Source organism: Scyliorhinus canicula, chromosome 2 (assembly GCF_902713615.1).
Source record: "Scyliorhinus canicula chromosome 2, sScyCan1.1, whole genome shotgun sequence".
Lineage (NCBI taxonomy): Eukaryota > Metazoa > Chordata > Chondrichthyes > Carcharhiniformes > Scyliorhinidae > Scyliorhinus > Scyliorhinus canicula.
In genome coordinates, this window is record NC_052147.1 from 213,564,374 (window position 1) to 213,581,752 (window position 17,379).

The following is a 17,379-nucleotide window of genomic DNA, read 5'->3' on the forward strand; positions in this document are numbered from 1 at the left end:
AAATTCGTACTCCTCCTGTCCTGGAGTTACAGCTGGATGAATGAAGGATGCACCAATATAGTGTGCAGCAGGGTCTGCCCTTTCAAACAAGCCTTCTCCAGCCTGACACTGATGCGTAATACTTGAGCACGGAGTGTCCGAGCACAGGTACTAGCTGACCCATCTGCTGTTGCATTGTGGGGAAATCACCAAGCAACCTAACTGCAGAACATCTCCCGCGGATGGCAGCACCCATTCCCATTTTCAAACTTGTCAACTGCATATTTGAACATTGTACCTGCATTGTGCAATTCCTAATTGTCTGGAAAGTGGGAGAGATAATAAGGTGGGGAATGGGGGAAATGATTAGCCGCTCTAGGAAGTCTCATTGGCAAGAGCATCCTCAAAGTGGCCAAGACAGACTAACTTGAAGAGTTTCAATCATATCCGGGGAAGCAGTTGAAAAACTACAGCCAGAGTTTGCATTATTGCCGTTGCATCGTTTGCACTGGTGGTAGCCACAGTGAAGGGAATGGCCAGATTCAGACTTTTGAGTTTCATGGGGTAGATGGTACAATCTGGCTTAGAAACATCAGTAATTATTATCTTGGTGTTCTCGGAAGATGTGAAGGAAATAACTTTGGTCAACGTCCCATCAGCCACCTGAAACATTCAATCTCTTCACCACTGGTGCACAGTGGCAAAAGTGTATACCATCTACAGAATGCACTGTAGCAACTCGCTAAGGCTCCTTCAGCAGCACTTTCAAAATCCATGACCTCTACAACCTAAGAAAGCATGGATGTCAGGCGTTTTGGAAAACCACCATCTCCCAAGTTTCCCTCTGAATTACGAACCACCCTGATCAATTACGTACTGTAGGAGTATGTGATTTTTAAAAATTTAAGTTCTATTAATATATATATATTTGAGAGGAATTATTTTTTGTTCTCTTGATGTGTCATGGCTGCATTGATTGTATGTCTCCAGTTGCTCTGAGAAGTGGCAGTGTGTTGGGTATTTTTACAACCTGGTGGATTGCTTGATTATTCCACACACAATTAAAAGTCAGTCGCACAATTCTGGATGAGAATCATGTACGGTGGCCTTGACATCTATCAATATGAAGTGCTTCGAGAGCTTGGTTATGAGACTCATCAACTCCATACTCCCAGGATGCTTTGATCCACTGCATTTCGCACACTGCCACAGCAGACGCCAGCTCCCTGGCCCAACACCCATCCCTGGAGCATCTCGACAACAAGAACTCCTCCATCATACTCCTGTTCATTGACGACAACTCCACTCTTCAACACCTAATCCCAGCCAAGCTCATATCAAAACTCCAAAACCTAGGACTTCGCTCCTCACTCTGAAAATGGATCCTCGACTTCCTGACCCATAGACCACAATCAGTAACGATAACCAACAACCTCCTCCACGCTAGTCTTCAAAACCGGGGCCCCGCAAGGCTGTGTGCTTAGCCCCCTAATATACTCCCTGTACACACATGACAGTGTGGCAAGATTTGGCTTCTACTCCATCTACAAGTTTGCTGATGACACAGCCATTGTGGGTCAAATCTCGAATGACGATGCACAGGAAGGAGATAGAGAACCTAGTGGCGTAGTAATGACGACAATCTCTTCCCTCAACGTCAGCAAAACTAAAGAGCTGAAGATTGACTTCAGGAAGCTAAGTATTGCACACATCCCTGTCTGCATCAATGGTGCTGAGGCGGATATGGTTGACAGCTTCACAGTAAGATGGAGGAGATAGGTCACAGCCCCTAAAGTTGTTGAGCTCCATGTTGAGTCCCGAGGGTGGTAGCATGCCCAATCGGAGGATGGGATGCAGCACCAATTTGACTTCACTGGAGCTTTGCAGCAGGCCAAAGATGAACATAATGGGCATGAGAACAAGATGTTGAGTTTAAAAGGCAAGTAACAGGAAGGTTGGGGTCATGCTTGCGGGCTGAGCGAAACACCTATGTTTCGTCTCCCCAATGTAGAGGCGACATTTGGAGCAGAAAATTCAGTAAACCAAATTGAAGGATAGACTGACCATTATTCATTACAGGTTCATTGACTCCCAAAGCCACCCTCTCCAGTTCTGAAGAAGAGTCATACAGAATCAGAACATTAACTCTATTTCTCTCCCTACAGATGCTGCCAGATTTGCTGAATTATTCCAACATTCTCTGTTTTTGTTTATGTTGTACATTAGATAGTTTAGAGATCATAATTACATTGATTCCACATTTCTGTACAAGAAAGTAATTCAGCCATTTCTGCCAGTTTGGCATTGAAACTATACGACATGCACACACAAGCATGATGTGACTGGAAAGGAAGCACTTTTAAAGTATTCATAATTTGCACAGTTGTTAGACAATCATTTCCCACAAAGTAGATTGGGATCTTTACTTATCCAGTCACTATAGCTATAACTGGTTGGCAAGTTTAAGTGACCATTTTAATGGGGCAGAACTGTCAAATAATATGTATTACAGGCCTGCATTTTACCTCATTAGGAGTTATTTCCAGTTGTCCCTCTGTGCACAAAAAAGCATGATGCTTGAAATAATATAGTAGCATGTGTCAGAACGTATTTATAAATACCATTCCATATTTGTGGACTAAATTTTTAAAGCTCTGTTTGACAGTGCACTTTGCAAATTGGTGGATTGTTTTTAAAAACGGAGCAGTTACATTTAGTAAAATTATCTTTTTATTAGCCTAAGAGCAGAAAAAGTGAAATTATGAACAGCTCTTGAAGCAAAACACTGAAGAGTTATACTGCCCAGTTACAGAGGACTTGGAAGTTGTGCAATAGTTGTTATTAAAACAAAATGAAGACCAGACTCTCTACTTTTGAAACAAAATGGAGTTCAGAGGTCCTGTGATCTTTCACTTTATGTCAATATACATGTAACTATATAAGCTAGCCTGAATGTCTGGATAGGATGTTAAAATGCAAATTAAATTTTGGAGCATTTCATTGAGAAGGCATTAAATTGCACTAAAACTTTCCTGTGGATTAATGGTTGCCGTTGTCCAGAGTTTCAGAAACTTATTCACAATGGGCTTACAGACTTGGAGTAGAATTCTGAAGAATGTGTGTGAGAAGAACCCTGTTCTATCACAAGGATATTTAAATGGATGGAACGGGCAGCACGGTAGCGCAGTTGTTAGCACAGTTGCTTCTCAGATCCAGGTTCCCAGGTTCGAGTCCTGACTTGGGTCACTGTCTGTGTGGAGTCTGCGTGGTCTCCCCGTGTTTGCGTGGGTTTCCTCTGGGTGCTCGGTTTCCTCCCACAGTCCAAAGATGTGCAGGTTATGCGGATTGGCCATGCTAAATTGCCCTTAGTGTACAAAAAGGTTAGGTGGGGTTACTCGGTTATGGGGATAGGGTGGAGGGTGCTCTTTCCAAGGGCTGATGCAGATTCAATGTGCCAAATGGCCTCCTTCTGCACTGTAAATTCTATGGTCTATGGAACAAAATCCATATTTATGTCAATGGCCAAGGTGTAAGAGACCATTTGTGAGGACAGTGAGAAACCCAATATTACCATCACCTGGCAGGAATCATGCTGCTGAGAATGGGCAAATTGGTCCCATTTTGCGGAGCAGCAGGAAGAAGGAAAAAGTTCCAGACTCTGACTATGCCCAAAGTTCATTAGGAAGCTGATACTTCGGCCCATCCTTTTTGTAACAGGAACCAAACCAGGTTTTTGCTGTAGGGGTTCAACCACACCTTGATTGGAGTGAAGCCAGAGAAATCACTTTTTAAAAATTATTTTGCAGGATGTGTGTGTCATTGGCTTGACCAGCATTTAGTGCCCATCCTTAGTTGCCCTTGAGAAGGTGGTGGTGAGCTGCCTTCTTAAACTGTTGCAATCCCTGAGGTGTTGGTATACCCACAGTGCTGTCTGGGACTGAGCGGTGAGTTCCTCCAGTGCATCCTGTAGTTGGCACATGTTGCTGCACTGTTGGGTGGTGGAGGACGTTTTATGGAAGGGGTAGCAATCAAGTGTGCTGCTTTGTCCTGGGTGGTGCCAAGCTTCCTCAGTGTTGTTGGAGCTGCACTCATCCAGGCAAGTGGAGAGTTTTCCATCACATTTGTAGATGGTGGACAGGCTTTGGGGAGTCAGGAGGCGAGTTATTCACTACAGGATTCCTGGCCTCTGACCTATTCTGGCAGCCATGGTATTTATATGGCTAGTCCAGTTCAGTTTCTGATCAGTGATAGCCCCCAGGTTGTTAGTGGGAAATTCAGCAATGATAATGCCATTGAAAGTCAAGGGCGATGGTTAGATTCTCTCACTGGAGATGATCATTGCCTGGCACTTGTGTGAATGGTACTTGCCATATGTCAGCCCAAACCTGGATATTGTCCGGGTCTTGCTGCATTTGGACATGGATTGTTTCAGTATCAGAGGAATTGTGAATCATGCTGAACAATATGCAGTTAGCTGTAAGCATCCCCACTTAAGACTTTAGGACGGATGGAGGGTCATTGATGAAGCAGCTGAAGATGGTTGAGCATAGCACACTACCCTGAGGAACTCCTGCAGTGATGTCCTGGAGCTGAGATGATTGACCTGCAGCCAGCACAACCATCTTCCTTTCTGCCGGGTATGACTCCAACCAGTGGAGAGTTTTCCCCTGATTCCCATTGATTCCAGTTCTGCTCGGGCTCTTTAATGCCACTCATAACAATGGTGCTTCTGGGACTGCAAAGCTGCCTGCCAATCAGTTTGGTCACACTCTGAGGCAAGACCTGAATCCCATTGATCTGCATAGGTGGGTAAGGAGTCCAGCTATCCAAAAGATCCTGTCCATGTACTGCTGTGAATGATGGGAATGGATTTTGTAGGCTACAACATGTTTACTATAAACAAAAATTGATAGAAGTACGCAGAAGATTGGGAAGCTTATGTAGCGAGAGAATTATTTTGTTTCAAGTCAGTGGCCTTCATCAGAAGTGGAAAATGTTTATAGTTGTGACAGATATTAAACAAGGACAGAGGAAGAAAAGTGCAAAATGGAAACTCTGAAAAGGGTTGAGGCAGGACTGAACAAATTGCAGAAGAAATAACGGTGCAAAAGAGGGTGGCAATGGCAAAAGTCAAGAAGCAAAAAGGTGGGTCAAGAAGGGCTGTGAAATGGAAACAACAGAATCATTCCCAGCTCCTGTTTTTTGAAAACCATCTGAGCAGTGGTTATGATATGAAATAGTTGGACTCTTTTTTTCAGTCTGGAGGGATGTTACTGACAGGTAGCCTAACAACTACGCTCATCAGTCTGATTTAAGCAAATGTTTTCTCTCAGGCTGTATGTTCCTCAATTCAGCTCATGTACACGCTACAGTATTAGGCTAATTTGATGTGTACTAACCAGTTCCATACCAGCAGGTGGCAGTTTTCCCCTGCAGTACCTTTATAATTTCACAAGTTGTCTGGTTAGACTCCACAATCTCTTCAAAATATATCTCCGTAATCAATTATGTATTTGACTAGCATCATACTTGTTGCAGGTACTCAGATTGCTTTCATGTTCAAACTATTCGGGAGCCTTTCTCGGATTAAATGGTGTAAGGAATTATTGACAACAATTATTAATTGACAGCAGAAATTTAATGCATTAAAATGATGTAGAGCAGCAAAAACTATTTGTGTTCTCCATTTTAAAACAGTCTGGGCTGGATTCTCCTTTGTCCTTTTATACTAATAATAATGTCCTCTTGTCACAAGTAGGCTTCAGTGAAGTTACTGTGAAAAGCCCCTAGTTTCAACATACCGGCACCTGTTCGGGGAGGCCGGTACAGGAATTGAACCCGTGCTGCTGGTCTTGTTCTGCATTACAAGCCAGCTGTTTAGCCCACTGTGTAAACCAGCCCCTATTTTCTAGCTGAATAACTTCTAATCTCTGAACCTACTTTTGTGGAGAGGATTACCTGGCTATCCCTCCAACTAGCCAAAGCTAGGTGAATCTTTCAGCTTTGTAAATCTTCATGAGCTTGCTCTTTTTAATCTGAATGTGTGCTCCCACCCAGATTCATGGTGAACAATAGATACATTCTATTGTTATTGTACAAAGCTTCTATCTTTCTGTTCTCTATCTCCCAGAATCTTGTAGACTGACCTGTCTGTGTGGTTCAAAAATATCTTATGAAAAACCCTGTAACCTGATATTAAAATGGCTAACAACGGACTCTTTACCCCCCCACCCCCATCTAAGTGCATCTCCATGGCCACATGAATCGCATTGGCCTTGCATACATGTAGAAATGCTTGGACTCCCTGCTCCATTCTCTCTTGGAATGATGGACATTTGAAAGTGTTACTGTTTGCAAAACCTAAAATTCCTACATGTCTTTGTGACTTGAAGACTAACAGTCTATCCACCATCAGCTTAGCTGCCCTGGTCATTGTTCATGGATGTGATTATCTTGCACTTTCTTCCCAGTAAGGCAACCTGGGCCTCTTTCCTCCCCACCCCACCCAAATTAAACTTTAATCTCGTTATCAGGCAATATTCAGAACAAGTCATTCCTCTATTTTACCCTAAATTAAAGAGATCATCCTAAAATAGAACAATCGTATCAACATTCAGATATGTAACATAATGGAAATAGAATTGTTTGTATACAGGCTATGACTACCATGTATTATGGCAAGCAGCACGGGTCAGAGGTTTGGAATCCACCTCCTGACTCCCCAGCGCCTGTCCATATCTACAGGGCACAAGTCAGGAGTGTGATGAAATACTCCCCACTTGCCTGGATGAGTGCAGCTCCAACAATACTCTAGAAGCTTGACACCATCCAGGACTAAGCAGCCTGCTTGATTGGTACCCCTTCCACAAACATCCGCGTCCTCCACCACCGATGCACAGTTGCAGAAGGGTGTACCATCTACAAGATGTTATGTGGAGATGCCGGCGTTGGACTGGGGTGAGTACAGTAAGAAGTCTTACAACACCAGGTTAAAGTCCAACAGGTTCGTTTCAAACACGAGCTTTCGGAGCACTGCTCCTTCCTCAGGTGAATGGAGGAAGGAGCAGTGCTCCGAAAGCACGTGTTTGAAACAAACCTGTTGGACTTTAACCTGGTGTTGTAAGACTTCTTACTAATCTACAAGATGCACTGCAGGAACTCACCTAGCCTCCTTAGACAGCATCTTCCAAATCCACTATCATGACCATCTAGAAGGACGAGGGCAGCAGATACCTTTGGAACCCCACCACTTGGAAGTTCCTCTCCAAGTCACTCACCACCGTGACTTGGAAATATATCGCCATTCCTTCAATGCCGCTGGGTCAAAATACTGGAAATCCCTCCCTCACAGCACTGTGGGTGTGCGTACACCACATGGACTGCAGTGGTTCAAGAGGCAGCTCACCACCACCTTCTCAAGGGCAATTAGGGAAGGCAGCAAATCCTGGCCTAGCCAATGAAACCCACATCCCATAAATGAATAAAATGTCCAGTTTCTTTCTATTTTTGAGATGCTTGGGTATAATTGCCTCTACTCCCTAAGTTTCCCATTATAAAGTGCATTGGTTCCCATACTATGTGTTGGCTCTCAACCTACCTTTTAAAAGTCCACACTTTCCATGCAGTAACTTTTTTTTAAAGAAAGCGTCACAACCATTATATTAACGTTTAATTAGTTATCCAGGTAATGTATATATTGTATTCAATAAAAATAAAAATCTGGTTGCCGAACTGCTGGTACTTCATTCAATGGATGATTGATTGTAATCACTGTCATTTAGCTCTCTTGGGACCTTGCACTCTGGTACAAAGAAGCATTTTTATGCATTGTGCAGCTTTTTGAAACATTGCTCTTCAGAGAACTGGATGGTACAAAGTATTTGCACTTTTAAGTGCTAGTTTCATAATGTAGTCCTAGTCAAATAAATTGATGTGTCTGCATGTTTAACATCATGCGTACATTTTTGAGAAGTGCAAATACACCTTTTTATGCAGTTAATCCTCTTGGAAAGAAATGTTTATCATCATAGTTTACAGAAGTATAAGAATTCAATGATAATCTGTGCTAGCTAATACAGCATTCTTTCATTTGTGCTTTAGATAAATTAAGACAATCAATCAGGAGAATCTGGCCAGATGTAAATGTCTGAAACAGCATTTTTAAGATATGAACCTACCCTATATCTTCAAACCTGAAGAGGGAACATTTAAAGAGTACCACTGTTTCATGTCATTTGTCTTGAAACAGATACGGGTTAATGACCAGAGCTGGTTCTCGTCAACATTGCTACCGTGTTAGTTAATTGATCACTTCTGCCAAGTTGGGTAAAGTAAGAGTAATTTCAAATTTGACAATTGTGACATTTTCTTTTCAGTATGTAATCTATACATTTAGGAGTATTCTATACATTTAGGAGTTATAACATATATACAGTACAAGTAAAGTTGGCATCCTCCCAAATGACCATTGGCTGCTTTCCCTTTTGAGGGGGAAGAGCTGACTGATGGTGATTTAACCTAAGGGTCGTCGCACCTCAGGTGAGGGGCAAGGTTGAGAAGGCAGGGGCCTTCATGAATAACCTCAGCTAGTACGGGGATTGAACCAGCGGTTGGCCTCACTCTGGATCATAAACCAGTTGTCCAGGCAACTGAACTAATGCGGCCCATATTGTATACTTAATCAGTTTTGTGCCAAATTGACGGGAACAATAAGCTTAATTTAGTTTGTGCAATGTTAGTGACGTTATAAGCCAGGATGAAAATATGCAATTTATTGCTAAACTAACATTAAAAAGGAATGCAAAATTGTCAACTTCAGATGGTTCTGCCAGTTTTACACTCCTTACTCTGGAAGAGTTAGAAGAAATAAAAACACTTCTAACTTCAAAGTGACAATTTTAAACATCCAGACACATCTTCACACCCCCCCCCCCCCCCCCCCCCAGTTACCTCAGGAAGTTATGGGGGCCTTTAATCACACCTGCTTCACAGCAGCTACTCTTGTTTAAAAAAAAAAGGGGTGTGTTCTCCGTTCGCTCTACTCCTTTTGCACCTCGCCGCTAGAGCAGTGGATACACTTCGTTGCCTGAGTCAGGAAGGTCAGGCAAGACTGACGCTTCAGAATTTAAGCGCAAGTAAGTCAGGTCAGAGGGCAATCTGCTGCTATTGTCACAACCCATTGTGAATTTTGAGGAGGATTGGAGGAAGCTCAAAAGGACATAAACAAAATGGTGGAATGGACTGACAAGTGTCAGATGAAATTTAATGCGGAAAAGTGTGAGGTGAATCATTTTGGTGGGAAGAACACAGAGAGGCAACATGAAATAAAGGACACTATATTGAAGGGAGTGCAGAAATAGATATGTGCATAAATCCTTGAAGGTGACAGGCCAGGTTATGAGTGTGGTAAATAAACTATGGAATCCTGGACTTTATCAGTTTGGGGCAAAGAAGTTATGGTAAACTTTTATTGAACTGGTCGGTGTCAACTAGAAGATTGCATCCAGTTCTGGGAACTGGGAACAGCAGGACATGGATAGGTTGGAGACCTGGGCAGAGAAATGGCAAATGGAGTTTAATCCGGTCAAATGTGAGCTAATGCATTTTGGTAGGTCTAACATAGAGGGAAAATGTAACCTAAATGGCAAAACTCTTGGGAATATAGTATGGCAGAGAGATCTAGGCGTGCAGGTCCACAGATCTTTGAAGGTGGCAACACGAGGGAGTCAAGAAAGCATATGGAATGCTTGCCTTCATTGGACAGGGCCTCTGGAAAGTCATGCTACAGTTGAATAGGCCTTTGGTAAGGCCGCACTTGGAATATTGGGCACAATTCTCGTCGCCACACTGCCAGAACGATGTGGATGAATTAGAGAGGGTGCAGAGGAGGTTTAGCAGGATGTTGCCTGGCCTGGAAAGTGTTAGCTGTGTGGAGAGGCTGAATAGACTCAGACTGTTTTCATTAGAACGATTTGAGGTTGAAGGGTGACCTGATAGAGGTCTACAAGATTATGAGGTGCATGGATAGAGTGGAGGGGTCAGTCACCAGGGACCATAGGTTTAATGTCCATGGGGCATGTTTAGAGATGTGTGAGGCAGGTTTTTTACGTAGAGGGTGGTGAGTGCCTGAAAAGCGTTGCCAGAGGAGGTTGCGGAAGTACATTTAACGGCGTTCAAAAGGCATCTTGACAAACACATGGATAGGATGGGTATAGAGGGATACGGCACAAGGAAATGCTGAGGGTTTTGGCAAAGGTTGGTTTCATGACCGGTACAGGTTTGAAGGGCCTGTTCCTGTGCTGTATTTTTATTTGTTCTAACCGCACGCTTCAGGAAGGATGTCAAGGCATTGGAGAGGATGCAGAAAAGATTCACAAGGTTGGTTCCAGTAATGAGGAACTTGAGTATTGTAGATAGATTGGAGAAGTTGGGACTGGTTGCCTTGGAGAAAAGAAGATTGAGAGGAGATTTGATAGAGCTATTCAAAATCATGAGGTGTCTGGCTAGAGTAGATGGGGAGAAACTGTTCCTGTTGGTGGATGGATCGAAAACCAGGGAGCACAGCTTTTGGTAATTAGTGAAAAGAGCAATGGCGACGTGAGGAAAGGCCTTTTCCTGCAGCAAACGTTTAGGACCTGGAATGCACTGCCTATGAGGGAAGCAGGGTCAATTGAGACTTCTAAAAGGGAAATGGATTATTATCTGAACAGGAAACATTTGTAGGGCTACAGGGAAACGGTGAGGGAGTGACAGTGGGTACATTGTTTCTTCAGAGACCCAACATAGACTCAACAGGCTGATTGACCTCCTGTAGTGTAATAATCTTTATTATACTCTTTAGTGTCACAAATAGGCTTACATTTCTGCCACAAAGTTACTGTGAAAAGCCCCTCGTCACCACACTTCGGCGCCTGTTCGGGTACACTGAGGAGAATTCAGAATGTCCAGTTCACCTAACAAGCGCGTCTTTCGGGACTTGTGGGAGGAAACCGTAGTGCCCAGAGGAAACCCACGCAGACACGGGGAGAACGTGCAGACTCTGTACAGACAGTAACCCAAGCCAGGAACCGAACCAGTATCCCTGGCGCTGTGAAACAACAGTGCTAACCACAGTGTTACCATACCACCCAAAACCATTCTGCGACTGTCTACACAAACTGCTTGAATTTTGGTTCTTTGCCAATTGTTACATTTTTAAGTCTCTGAATTTAATATCCAAGATTATTTTGATCGTTGTTTCTTAGATTCCTCTCATTGATGAATTCCAGTGCCCTAAGCCTTTTGAGAGTGTTTATCTAAGTTTTGAGATTTTCCTAATGTGCATGAGTAAGCAAAAATTAAGAACTATCTGGTAATTGCATTTAGGTACGGGACTATGTTATGTCTCTTAGATCCTACTTGAAAGATGAGAGAGACTCAACATAATATCTTTAAAGCTTTAAGTGTCAACTAAGTTTATTTAACAATGAACAAATTAATAATCAAAAGATCACATATTTACAGTAATGTAATAGTTACACTTTAGTTGTAAGTTTAACCCCACAACAAGACTGAAATCATGGCACCTCTTAAATGTACTGAATGAATAACCTTCTATGCTGTAAATGTGATTCTAAATAGGTCACCAAAGGTCCAAGAGAGGAGCTGCAGCTGTCTCCTTTTCTCGTAAGGAATTCCTGTGAATTTTGAGAACACTGCATTTACCGATGGAAAATTGTTCCAGTCAATATAATTTCCTGGAAGTCTGTCTGCCATACCAAATAATGAGCAAACCAACATTTGCTGAACCATTCTTGCTGGTACATGCATTCGGGCATAGAAAATGCATTTATTTTCCATTTACTATCTCTAGGTCAGGGTTTTTCAAACCCAGAGTCGCGACCCACAGGTGGGTCGCAGGCAGGCGTTTGGAGGGTCGAGGAGCGATCGGTTGTGGCGCTCCTGTTTGGGGGAGAAGTGCGCAACAGCAGTGACCGGGTTTCAGGTTGAGATGGGACTGTTGGAGCTCGGGAACTGTGAAGAACACTGAGAGTGGCTGAGTGAAGTCTGTGTGAGGGTGAGAATGACTGGTCACAATGCTGGCAGTCAGCACCAGTTCACTGGCTTCCACAAGTACTTCAGTGCCTGCACCATCGTAGGGAGGAGGGATTACGTGATACCTGCATATGCAGTGATTGCAGTAATTTATTTGTTCTTCAAACTGAGATCCAAGAAGAAGGTACTAGCAACAATGACTGAAAAGCAATTATGTGTGGTTCTCCACTGGGGCAGGGCAAGTGGAATTTCAGGACCAGCATGTGAAATCTGTGTGGATGCCTGAAACTTCTGCAATTGTGTCACTATAATGGTGTTTTATAAGTTATCGGTCTTCACAAATAAAACTCGTGCAACACCATGTGCTGCTTAAAAAAAAGAATGCCACCCACATGCATGCCCCCTCAGGCAGATAAGCAGAGCACAGGCCCGGTGCCCAGCGGGGCAGAATGCCACCTCCTGACATCGGGCTATCCCAGTACCATCTTGTCCGAACGTCAGCACACTGTCCCAGTACTGCCTCCTCCTAACGTCAGCGTGTTGTTCCAGGATCAAATTGCTTATTAAAAATGGCACAGTCTTCGCACCTGAGGTGGTGAGAGAGAGCAGGTCAGAAGCTTGGCATGTACACTGATGTTACACGATCCGTGCTTTGGCCACAAAATCCTGAAGGAGAGAGTCTTCCATTTTGTAGCTGCCAGCAAGCAAGCAGCAGGAGTGTGAAAGGAACTGAAGATGGATCCGTTTGTAATAAGGAAGAGAGGGTCAGAGACACAAACAGGCCAGGAACTCACAACTGAATCTGTTGGAGAGGGCTTTCCAGGAGACTCCACAGCAGGACAAAGCAGTACGGGTGTTAGCTCCAGGGCCTCTGATGAACGACCCATTAAGAAGAAGCTGAAATCTGAAACAAGGAAGTATAAGGATGATTTCTTGAGGTATGGCTTTGTTAATTAAAATCAGGTTTCAGTGCCCATGTATGTTATATGCAAATGAAAGGTTAAATCCTCAGAACATCAAAAGCATTTGAAGGCGAAGCATGGCGAGTTTGAAGATAAACCTCTTGATTTTTTTTTCAAAGGCTGCAGAGAGAACTGAAATCATCAGCTGAGGTCCTTAGCAGAAATGTTACATTGAATGACAAAGCAAGTGAGATCGTGAGGACCAAGCAGGCTCACCTGTCGTATTAAAGGAACTAAAAACGTCAGTCGTGAAGTTTGGCCAGTGTGGGTCGCATAAGTCGGCCATCGTGGGTTGAGAAGGTTGGCCTGTTGGTACAAATCGGTCCCGGGCAAAAAAATTAGGTGATTGTGTGTCCTCAGCAAACTTCAAGGTCAGTTTTGCCTGACATCAGTGTTTCTGTTACCTGTAGCTGGCCCCTGTTTTATGGTGCCCAATTGTTTTTACATGTCCTTGATTGACATGGTCAGTAATGTGGCGCATTGGAGATATAACACAAGTTCTTTCAAAATTCAGAAATTAATTTCCAGTCACACTTTGGGAATAAGCTTTAATGAACAAATATTGAATTACTTTTTTCCCTTTTGCCCAAGAAACCGATGCATTTGCAACTTCAACATTTAAGAGTTTCACCATTTACTTGGGATGTATTTTAGGATGCCCTTTAATCCTCGAACGGTATAATGCAGATTCATGCCAAAATATCCCCACAAAGCAATTTTCCAGACTTGTGCATGTTGATTGAAGAAAATGTAAGCACTCCACATTGCTTGGCGGAAATCTGAGAGTCACTTGTGCATCTTGTTCAAGCTACAGTACGTCCTCACTTAACATTGTGGTTGTGTTCCCGAGACCCTAAAGGAAATGACTTTAAGTGAATCACAGGTCTAAATGTTAAAGCCAGATGTTCCTTTGGACATTTCTCACCCAGAAAAAAAGATATGCAAGTTTAAATGCAGTACCATACAAGTGCAACACAGTGCTTTCCTAGTTGATATAACTTGCAAGATAAAATACATCAATAAATAGAAAATGTCCCTGGATTTTGTCCTTTATCTGAGTTATCTGACAGAAAACTATCCCACGAGCTATTTATAACATTGCCGCATAATAATACTGCCAATCAAAAGGGTTTTGGCAGGCTTTTTGACCAAGGAGGCTGTCTAGGATTGGAAGCCGTTCCAATAATTAAGACCAAGGAGGTTATGCTGCAACTGTATAAGGTGTTAGTGAGGCCACACCTGGAGTAAAGGATGTACTGGCGCTGGAGGGTGTGCAGCAGAGATTCACCAGGTTAATCCCAGAGTTGAGGGGGTTGGATTACGAGGAGAGGTTGAGTAGACTGGGACTGTACTCGTTGGAATTTAGAAGGATGTGGGGGGATCTTATAGAAACATATAAAATTATGAAGGGTATAGATAGGATAGATGCGGGCAGGTTGTTTCCACTGGCGGGTGAAAGCAGAACTAGGGGGCATAGCCTCAAAATAAGGGGAAGTAGATTTAGGACTGAATTTAGGAGGAACATCTTCACCAAAGGGTTGTGAATCTATGGAATTCCCTGCCCAGTGAAGCAGTTGAGGCTCCTTCATTAAATGTTTTCAAGATAAAGATAGATAGTTTTTTGAAGAATAAAGGGTTATGGTGCTCGGGTGGGAAAGTGGAGCTGAGTCCACGAAAGATCAGCCATGATCTCATTGAATGGCGGAGCAGGCTCGAAGGGCCAGATTACCTACTCCTGCTCCTAGTTCTCATGTTCTTAATAATTAAAATAACAACTCTTGTGTAAATTGAAACTTTAACAAGCTATTGGGTTTTTTTTTAACTCTGCAGGCTGTGGCTGCTGTTTCTTGACAGTTAAATAACACTGAGCCCACCTCCTCCCTGTAGCCAATAATTGCTTTCAATTTCAGTTCCCTCTTTTTTTAAAATAAATTTAGATTACCCAACTACTTTTTTTTTTTTCCCAATTAAGGACAATTTAGCATAGCCAATTCACCTCCCCTGCACATCTTTTTGGGTTGTGGGGGTGAAGCCCACGCAGACATGGGGAGAACTCTCTTTGATATAGAATTTTAGAGAATAAAAAGATTCACGATACTTTGAGTTAAGTAATTCCTCCTCAATCGTCGCTTTATTATTTGCAGACTACATCCGCAGTCTGTAAACCACCCATCTGAGGAAAACTTACATTCTGCATTTTTCTCTGTAGAGTCCTGAGAGTATAATGCCTGTTTCAATGAGGTCAGTTCTCATTCTTCGCTACTGTAGACTACAGAATATAAGCCGAGGCTCACCTCTCGCATTGAAAGTAAGAGAAAATGGTGGGTCGCGCAGGTTGGCCGGTGTAGGTCCTGAAGGATGAATGGTTGGTAAAAATAGATTTGAAAAACACTGCTTTATATTGACCAGGCTCCATCTAGTGGTAAAAGCTGGTCGGTGTCTTTATGAGCTGTCCCAGAACTGGCTGCACTGATCAGCTTCTGTCACTAAGGCTTCAGTGGGAGTTGAGCATCAGTACAGCCAGGGCCAGAGCGAGCAGCCAGGGGAAGAATGCACCTCTGTTCTCATCAGGCTGTAGGCACTCTCTTCGAGAAGTCAACATTCTTTGCACCATTTCTGAAGTTTGTTGCAAAAATGTACAATTTTGCCTATCGTCTGCTTCCAGCATCGCCTTGCTGTTTCACTGAAAACCGAACAACCTGGGCATCTACATCTTTCTGAATAGTTAAAAGATACTTTCTTTTTTGTTCACACCTGCTTCTTACACACCGACCCTCTGTGGTTCATGGAAATAGCTTTTCTTTTTGTCCTGATCAGATGTTCCAAATTTGTGGTTCGAGACTCCCATTGGGGTTGCAGGCTAATCATTTGTGGTCATTATGTCCGAGGCATCAATAATGACCGTTGAGTGGAGATTCTGGCCAGGCCATGGATTCTTCTCTCTTCTACCGCCACCGCCCCGCCCCCCCCACACACACACACAAGAAAACAATTCGCCAATTTAAAAGGTTTTTTGTGCTTTGATTTAGTCCAGTGCTCCCATTGGCTAATTGGACACTTGCACACAAATCTGTAATGGTGGAGGTACTTTGCGCGGTCTGGTGAATGGCATGACAGCGCTGGCATGACAGTCCTGGGGCTGGGATTGAAGTTTCATTGCATATGCGGACACAATTCTTAGATTCTGATGGAGCTTGAGGGCTTCAAAATCATTGGACCAAACCATTTGCAACTGCTTGATGGTGTGATTGTGGTGTAATGGTAATATCACTAATGATCCATAGAATTCCTACAGTGCAGAAGGAGACCATTTGGCCCATCGAGTCTGCACCAGCCCTCTGAAAGAGCACTCTACCTAGGCGTACCCCTGCCCTATCCTCTTGCCTCCACCCAAGGGGCAATTTAGCATGGCTAGTCCACCTAATCTGTACATCTTTGGACTGTGGGAGAAACCGGAGCACCCAGAGGAAACCCACACACGTACTAGGAGAACGTGCAAACTCCACACAGACACCCAAGGCTGGATTTGAACCCGGATCCCTGGCTCTGTGAGGCAGCAGTGCTAACCACCGTGGCACCCTACAGGAGTTTCTAAAGGAGGTTGTTGTGAAGGAGTTCCATTTCACAGCAGAGGTGGCACAACATGCAGTATAGGTCAGCTGGACCCTACAGAAACCTTCCAACATAGCAAAGGTGCCATGTTATGATTGGTATGAATACAATTATCCTCCGTTATAGTCTATTTTTCAATGTTGGGTAAGTCTGAGAAGGAAGTGTACTTGCCTGGTGTAGGGTTGGGTTGCCAACAAATAGATGCCCACTGCAGAGATCTGGAGACTCCTCAGGGATTTGCTGTTCTTCCATTTACAATGGACAAGAGAGAAAGGCCCTCAGAACTCCACAATGTAAATAGAGTTCCATTTGACAGAAGAGGTGGTAGAATTTTGTCAGAGAAACGGGTCACTGAAGGCTGCTCGACATCCAACCCAAATTACTTACAAATAGGAGGGTGTGGCAAAGGTTTTTTTCCTGTACATTGGCCCTGACAGTGGGCCCAGATAACAGATGTATATGCATGAGGTGCACTGGCTTGAATAATTAGTGAACAGTTTGACATAGTTGTGTGCACCATCTGCTAAGTACATTGGTGGAGAAAGTGCATGAGATTCCGGCCTGCCCAAGTCAGCACAATATATGTAACTACTTCTAGGCTACCAAGATTGTCTACGGACCAACCAAAACTCAATCAAAGAACGGCTCCTGACTCCTCAAGGACACCAGGCCAAGGACTTCAAACTGCTCCTCAACTCGGAATCCACAGTACCGGAGAAGGCGATCCAAGCCATCCATGAGAATTAATATAGGGTCTGAGCGGGAAAAGCTTTGCGAAGCATGATCCTGATAT

The 17,379-nt window shown here is 43.5% G+C and overlaps 1 protein-coding gene across 2 annotated transcripts in view; it reads left to right on the forward strand.

Moving 5' to 3' along the window:
- Positions 1-17,379, forward strand: part of arl6ip6 (ADP-ribosylation factor-like 6 interacting protein 6) — a 52,381-nt gene that overhangs the window by 15,015 nt on the left and 19,987 nt on the right. Inside the window, exon 4 of one of the 2 annotated variants that reach the window (XM_038789554.1) lies at positions 13,094-13,261. The exons of the other annotated variant lie outside the window; for it this stretch is intronic. Coding sequence (XP_038645482.1) covers positions 13,094-13,202 — 109 coding nt within the window. The 3' untranslated portion in view covers positions 13,203-13,261. Of the gene's footprint in view, positions 1-13,093; positions 13,262-17,379 lie in introns of those variants that run through there. 2 annotated transcript variants of the gene reach the window in all.